General features: G+C 38.5%; 1 protein-coding gene across 5 annotated transcripts in view; it reads right to left on the bottom strand.

Moving 5' to 3' along the window:
- Positions 1-15: 15 nt before the first annotated feature.
- The window catches only part of LOC110990302 (inositol-trisphosphate 3-kinase B-like), a 51,295-nt gene continuing 42,762 nt past the window's right edge, over positions 16-8,548 (bottom strand). For 2 of the 5 annotated variants that reach the window (XM_087139206.1, XM_087139210.1), the window contains exons 7-8: positions 5,368-5,422; positions 16-423 (exon numbers count right to left, since the gene is read on the bottom strand). In XM_087139206.1, the coding sequence (XP_086995332.1) occupies positions 265-423; positions 5,368-5,422 (214 nt within the window). In that variant the 3' untranslated portion in view covers positions 16-264. The remainder of the gene's footprint in view (positions 424-5,367; positions 5,423-8,548) is intronic. The other 3 variants (XM_087139215.1, XM_087139217.1, XM_087139220.1) reach the window with 3 other exon arrangements.

The following is an 8,548-nucleotide window of genomic DNA, read 5'->3' as shown; positions in this document are numbered from 1 at the left end:
GTTTGCCACAAAATAATGACTAATTGTCGCTTTGAACAGTTATTAAAAAGAATCAATCACATCTTCTGAAAAATCATAAAATCTTGAGGATGAATTTTTAATATATACGGTACATGTACATGCAAGTCTACGGTCAATAGGATCAAGACAAAGAGTAAAGAAGAAAACTATCAAACACATCTTACAGCATTCTTCAAATTTTTCAAATACATTGTACATATATCCTCTTTAGGCTTCCGTTTGAGCTATTACTTTAAATTAGCATCAATTTACCTTGACACCTTCTATCCGGAATCCTAGGGTCGCAGACGAACTCATGAATTCCCTCCACTGCATGTAGCGAGGCTTGGTGACGGCACCGAGCCTGTGCTCCTCTGAGGTTGGCTCTGTGGGATCAATTTCGATCATCTTCTGGTACATGTCCTGTAGACAACAAATGGGAGAAGACTGGGTATAAATGCCCATGCTGTCATCAGTCCTAATTCATCACATCTGTGCAAAAACGTAACTGCCCATGTTCCAGTTTGTTACATGTACAGTATGTGAATACGAAATCACAATATAAATTCTGTCACTTGCAATAAACTGAAAATCTATTAAACTTACACATGTAGTTTACCCACATGCCTGATTATTTGAGAAAATATTATACAAGTAGTTTGCACATTCAACTGAAAAGGTACATGTAGAACCAACCATGAATTAGGCCAGTTTTAATCGTACTTCATACATGTACATTTACACACTAGGTCATGTAGCTGTGCATTGTTGCACGTACGTGTACATGTAACATTTTGTGTCCGGTGTTAATGAATGAGCACTGTTAGAGTCCTGGCTAAAGTTTGCTCCTCAAGGGCTTCGGCTTTACTACACACAAATAAACGCAGTGATACATGTACCGGTATACACTGCTAAACAGTAATAAAATCCCAGCACCTTGGACATTTTTGCTGAGGACCTTCCCATCAAAATCTGTATAGCCCATACAAATTTGTTCCGTACACTAAAAAGGCATGAATTCCCCATGCAAAAAAGCATAAGATGGACCCTCTACCCTCCTTAATTAATCAAAAACATGTACATGTACATGTAACTCAGCTCCTAAAAATTTCGAGGTATATTCTTCTAAGATCTGGGAGGGTCAGAACGATAATAGTTGAGCTCACATAGCAGAAATATTATGCACATGAAAAATTTTTTCCAACGCTCAACTGTACACGTACATCAAGATTACCATTGCTGCACGATGCTTGCACTTACTGAAGAGTTAGCAATACAGTACCTTATGGTATTATATAAATACAAAACATATGTGACAGGACATGAAATAATGAGTCCCAGGGCCTTTTTTTTTAAAGAGGTAGGGAAAGGAAAACCTTCTTTCCCCTATTATAGGATTTATTAAACAAGACGTGACAAGACAATCTAAAATTACATAACACGAGTGCACTCTCATGCATGTACACCATGCAAATTACGTTCCTCTTTACCTTCAATTCTCATACTCCTTCATTTCGGAACAAATCTCACAATTATTTTTACCAGCTAAAGAGTAAGATTTTAGGTTTATGCATCTTAGAAATTAATGCATAATATTATGCATTTTCTACATGTCATCAAAACTCCTTGTTTTAATGCATTTCGGGGGCAATGATACCAGAACTCATGCATGATTCATGCATGCCTTTTGTGCCTTGCTCCATGTTACATCATCAACCCAACACAAACACAAAATTTTACCTCGCGTGTTTCTGAAATAAGCCCAGTTGGTTGTGGACAGAACTTGCCTCTTTTTTTCTCTCGTATTGATTTTCAGAAAATAAATTCATTGTATACTGGTTTCTGGGTGGCAAATCTACGTCAAAAACTCTCAATGTCGCAATATTTGAAGCCTTTTTTCGGAACATGTATTTTGGGGTTGCATTCAACAGGCAAACTAAAATCTGCTTGATTTACATGTCCATGTATCGTGCAGTTTATAATTAGTATATTGATGAAGATGGACATACATGTACATGTAGATTGTACATGTTCACGTACTGGTACATGTACTACTCAGTACATGTACATGTACATGTACATGGGTGAAAGGTATTGAGAATCCCCATCGACTTGCACCGTGCAACAGCCTTTAACTCAAGGCAACTCATTTGGTTGCACAATTTTCTTTTAAAGTATAGGCCCATGAAATTTTGTTCTCCTCTCACAAAATTACTCTTGCACAATGATATTCTTAGCCCCATCCCCCTTTTTAACTACATGGAGCCCTATACTCTGAGAATTCGTGATAACTCAGTTGCAAGTTACATGTTTACAGACTCACTTGAAAATTAAGAAAATTTACTTCTACATGTTCATGTACATGTATGTACAACTTGACTTCTTTTGTCAAAAGATTCAACGTATAGGTGCATGTACATGTAGTTCTTGTGACTTTAAACCATACGGTCCATGTAAAACTCACTGGCAGGATCAGACAACATGCTACAAGGATTACTGAAAACACAACTTTAGGGATTAAAAAAAATATCAGTGGATGATTTTAGGCGTTAATTCTAGGAGCTGAGGAGGAAAAATACTCACAGGATGTTACCAGCCACAAAACCCACAATGCTTTGAACTTTCCATTAATGTTGGCTGCTTCCTGCCACCAGTTACATGTATTTTTAGCCACATGGTTTATTGATAAGCTATCCATGAACACAAAGTCGTAAACACAGTCAAGAATTAACAAAAGAAGCAGGTGTTATGAGAGTCAATTAAGTTACTGAAAAGCTTTTCAAACAGTGTAGTACATGTATGATATGTGAATGTAGCACTGCTGAAATCAAAATCTGTACATGCAGACGGCATTCAAGTATTTTCTGGGTACAATTAACTATTGACTGTTAAGGAAAATGTGATGATAATCAGGACAAGTGCATGCAAACGTGTACATGTATGTGTGTGGTCGCCAAATGGTTTGCATTTTAGCTGTTGATCGTGATCGAAAATCAACCAATGAAAATTGCATGCAATAAATTCACTGTGCTGTGTCCCTTACATCTCAAAATTATTCCTGCCATGACATAACGGTTGTGCTTTACAGTAGATGCAGATTTTTTACATAATGGCATGGTAAATGTAATGTATATACATGTATATGTAGCTGGCCAGAACAAATGCCAATTAAACTAGTATCTTGAAGGGACTTTATGCAGGCTATTGGGATTGGACGGAAGGACAGAAATGGCAAACACAAACAATTTTCCCCCTTTGGCAAGAGAGCTCTCATACAATTTTCAGCAGACAGGATATGTGTACACATACATGTATATGTACTGCTACTTTTATGTTGGTTCGCAAACCATGCTTTTGTTGGTAATTGCAATATCCCAATGAACACTATTAAACAACTCCCAGTTCAAGTAAACTTTGCTCACACTCCTGATCTAGTCAGCATGCAGCAGACACACCAATCCAAGCATCAATTCCCTTGAGGTGTACCTAACAGTCAATGACATCCTCTTGCCCTGTGTCATGACCTTTCCTTCTGTGTATTTTTAAACCCCACCAATGACGTCTCCAGGAGTGACAACTTAGATATTTACATCACATGCCCCCAGCATTTCTGGGCCAGACAGGCCTGGTGACATCAGCAAGAAGTTGCGTTGCCGCAATTATGGGCACTGAGTAGTATGATACATTTCCCCCTGGGCAATACTGATATGTAAAATGTGCTCAATTGCTGCAACTACCCCGGTACATTTGTACATATATGCATGTACTTCATGAGAGAACTTAATTAAAACCAATTTCAACAAAATTGTCCTCCTGTATTAATGTGTACATGTATCTGAGCACAACCCATGAACATGGGCACACCTTTCACTAAGACTAACTGCTTGACAAGTACATGTACATGTAATTACTGCCCATAAAAAATTGTTTGAAAATGATGACTATTGCCTGTGCACATCTGCACCGAGGAAGGGCACGACAAAACAAGAGAAACTGAAAATGATTCTTCAGGGGACAGTCCCCTCCCTCACCGTTACCCCTAGTAACGAGTTTCTTGCTCTCTCACACATGGATGAAAAACGACAGGCCATCATCAGATAACCTGAGATACATCTTCCTCTCAAATCCCCCATGTCAGGCTGCCAGGCAGATTCAATCGATCTTTTTTTTGGCCCAGAACAAATGAAGTCAAGCAGACCCAAATGCATACAGTATGCACCATCCAATATGATATGTGCAATGCAACACTTCCAGAAATTTAGTGCGAAAGGCTAACCTGAGACTCAACAGAAAAAGTGATATCTTACACAGACAAAATATGCATGCATGTACAGGTACATGTCTAAATATTCTACATGCTTATGGTACACACATTTTGTACATTATTTGGATTTTGAAGACTACTCAAATAGAGGCATACATGTAGGAACCTCTCAATAAAGCATTCAGGAGTGATGGGTGATCTGAAGCTCATCTTTTTTTCCTCTCATTTCCATCTCTGTTCATATAATTTCCTGAGTTCCTGATTGGGTACTACACTCAAAATTTTTGACTGCTTTCAGTTCCCTCAAATGATGTAATTAAACAGCAACTCAAACACTGTATGGCTTGTTGAATGGCCCGAGTGGCCTCTTTGCCAGTCCATACCTCTGCTTGTACACGTACATGCACAGTATGTACGTGCACATGTGTGTGTAATAATAGTAACAAGTGTCCAAACAGGCTAAATGGGTCTTTGCCCACCCCCATTTGCTACTCACCCCTATCCTAAACAGTTACTTGTGTGAACTTCCAAATATACATCCACTCAACTTTCTTTTGGCTTTTCAAGTCATATTTATCGCAAACATAAAATGGGGGGACTACATGTAGGTCTGATCATAAAGTGTCAAAGTATCGTATGACCAAAACGTTTCCCCAAGATAATTCCACCATACATGTAGGTAATTAGCATTTGCTTCGCAACCATACATAAATGAACATGTACATTAAATCGTACATCATAAACATTACGAAGAGGCCCATCTCACATTACAAAAATGTTAATTCTTTATCAAATGGCAAAGTGACCACCACTAGTGCCATGTACAATTGTTATTGCTCTGATGCAGTGCTGGTTATTGGCTCTGCATAATTGTATTTTATACCTTATGTCATTTAAAAAACTCTGAGAGTTACCTACAATGGTGGCAGATGTATGTCCGGTCACATGGTTGCACTGTGAGTGCACTATGAAAGAGGAAATGTCACTTTCATCGATGGACATATACATGAATATACGTGTACCGTGACATGTACAGTATGAACCATCTCCCTCTTTCAAAGAAGATCCAACCAAGGTAACAGCTTGGTTGTTTGCAAACTTACCTTCCGCAGCTTGGGCTTCTCTCTAGCCTTCTTCAGTTCTTCTTCAAGGTATGTTCTGATGAGAGAATCCAGACAACCTTACCATCAGTGGCACATATTGTTTTTTTTGTTTTTTATGAAGAGATTCTTGCCAGTCTGCACGTCGGTACTTTCCAGACATATGAAAAAGCCTTGTTGGAAAGTCTTCTGTAGTTTAAACAGTGCACTTTTTTAAACATTAAAACTTGTACAAGCTTTGCTGGACAAGTGAGGGTGCGGTTGCTGTGATTTCAATCAAGGAAGACACCATTCAGTAAAATACGTGTCCTTGTGTTATGTTCAAGTGCTGAAACCCAAATTTGCTCAATGAAAATGTTTATCAGAAAAGGTCCCTTACTGACTTTTTGCCTCACATTTATGCAACAATAAATTGCCAAAGAAATGGAAATACATGTACACTGTATACTACGGTCCAGCAAAATGAAAAAAATTCCAGCAGTTTTTGTGCACAAATGAATGCAAGAATGAGGTTAGGTACATGTACCTGAGATGATATCATGGTTTGTGTATTAATATATAAATTTGCATTAGCATCAAAACCAAAAAGCTCCAACATACAGATTGAATAGAAAAATGTGTAATTTCGAGGGATGAAACAAAATAACTGTATTACATTGTCCCTTAAAAAGACAAAAATTAGATGTATGCTTTTTCTTTATATGTACCAGTATTAAAATATATTTTGCAACCATGGAGGCGATAAGTAGCAACTTCCTGATTTGACGTTCATAAAGCAAATGTCATCAAAACATCAAAAGCAAAGGTCATCTATAATAAGATTTCATAGTGCTTCACAAACAACAAGGGCATACCTAAGTCCGGGGGCAATGGCTATGTAGCATACAAAGAGACAAGCTGGGACTGAACTACACATGTACATGTATGGGTTTAGCAATGCAGCCTAGTGCAAGTACATGTACATGAATGTTAAACATCACTAAGCCAAAGCTACGAGTACATGTATGTACATGTACAAGTCAGATTACCAGAGTGCTAAACTGGTTGTATACATGTACATGTAGGTTAACAATGTCAATTATGTGCACCTCTATCTGTGCAAATGTATACATGCAGGCCTACATGTGTATGTAGCTCATTTATAAGCTCAAAGTGTACCTTTTTTAGTATACTTTGCCTGCATGTATCAGCATACCATAATTCCACTCTGGTTTTTTATGAAAGCCAATACTTCCATGACCAGATTGCCAAACTAGTGAATGCATAGAGGCAAATGGCTCATAACATGTACAAGTATGTCCATGTACATGTATGTACAAGTACGGTAGGCACTGCCAGGGCTTTTGTATCTGATGTTGACCATTATCAGAATTTTTAAACTTGTGGTTACAGAAATATAACAGCCCAGCATAAAAATAATGATACCAATTTCTCATATTGCACAAATATTACCCCTGCTGGGTGCTCAAGGCGCATTAACAATGCATGTACTTTGAAGTCACTTTCATTTGCAGCAAATTTTTAACATAAGCCAAGTTATCAAATGCTCAGGAACACTAATTTATTGTGCAGACCAGAAGGGTCACTGGACATCTAAAAATATAATGCGAATGTTTTGGAGCTACATGTTTACACATGTACATGTATCTGGTTACACACCTGTTATACTAGCCACAGAATGAAGAAGGTTCACTTCAAAGAAAATTGTACGCTTCATAATGCCTTGAAGCCAGCCCCTCGTTAAAACAAGCCCAAATTAAAATCACACACTGGCAGCTTGGAGACTTTCTCGGAGTCTTGAGAGTGTTATGCAAACAATCTCACTCTCTTTTAGTACTGTAAGTACTCTGCTGTGGTGCATATCTCACATCTTCCCTGGATACATGCTCAAAAAGAACCCACCTTGTGACAAGCCGGATGTTTGTCAGTACTAACTGTGACCAGTAAGGTACTCAGAAAATACTTCAGACCATACGGTCGAAACTTAGGGTCTCTGAGGATGGCGCTGAAAGCATCAATGGAAGAGGAGGGAGTAGAGGTACGTTTCCTTCACATTACTCATGTAGAATAACAAAAGTGACTTCTGCTGCATTTGTTTAAAAAACTGTTAAATATACGTAATCCCATGATAAACAACTCAAAACACCTCACACAACCACTCAATTTGCTCCAAGCGGTACAAAAAAGGGTATTTTTTTGGTACTCACCGCATAGGCCCACCATGAGGTGTATAAGTATATGGGCGTTTGACGCGGAGCACGCTGAGTACACGTAACTAATTTATTCCGGTATGTATGGTCTTTGCATACACCCAGAACATGTGAAAGAACCCACTTGTAACCACCTGTCTTTCTTTTGCCGATCAGGGGTGCACTTCAGCTTGAGGCGGAGTGGTTTCAAATTTAAACTTGGATTGAAATTTTTGAGTCTCTAAGAAAAATTAAACACAAATGTAATTCACTGCTGTTTATGTGCGTACATGTACAGTGTATGTAAATATTGATTTGATGTAGATTCTGCAGTATTTAATGACCATGGCAGAGAAAGATATTTTTTCTTCAAAATGGTACATGTGAATGTATAAGTACTGTTCACATATGCTGTAGGTGTGAATAAGGTGCTGATGTCACTACACAGTCTAAACACCTTGCAACATGTACAAGTACATGAGGTATGCAAATGATTTGCAACACTGGATGACAACAAGGTCATTAGTTCTGAAAAATCACATTTAAATTTTTCTCCGTCATGCCAACCACCAGTGTTGGCCATCCCTTATCACCTTTTGTCTATAAATGGACACATGCATCACTTCTTCTTCATTCTCCTTCTGCAAGTTTGGTGGGTCAGGTTAGCAAAGTGCTTCTTTCCTTGCCTTTCACCTCTGCAGCCCAGGTTCATTTGCCAGCTTGATCCACATGTACATGTACCAGTAAATTACAAATAGGTTTTCAGTCTGTACTTGATTCCCAGGGTTTTACCCGAATTTTCCCCTGGGGTTTTCCTCCCACCACTAATACTGTGACTTCTTCTCAATGTCTCCACTCAGCTTTCTTTGGGCTCATCTCCGCAGATACTGGTATGTGGGCCGAATTCAGGGAGAGAGTAAGAACACAGAACTTTAGTTGTGGTTGGACAAATGGAGGTATAAGCCCAGTGAGCCAAGTAACAATAAGGTAACCAA

The sequence above is a fragment of the Acanthaster planci genome, linkage group LG01 (genome assembly GCF_054643075.1).
Source record: "Acanthaster planci isolate LZ-2023a linkage group LG01, COTS_SCS, whole genome shotgun sequence".
Taxonomy (NCBI): Eukaryota; Metazoa; Echinodermata; class Asteroidea; order Valvatida; family Acanthasteridae; genus Acanthaster; species Acanthaster planci.
Note: the sequence above shows the minus strand (reverse complement) of the source record. Positions and strands in the feature narration are given on the sequence as shown.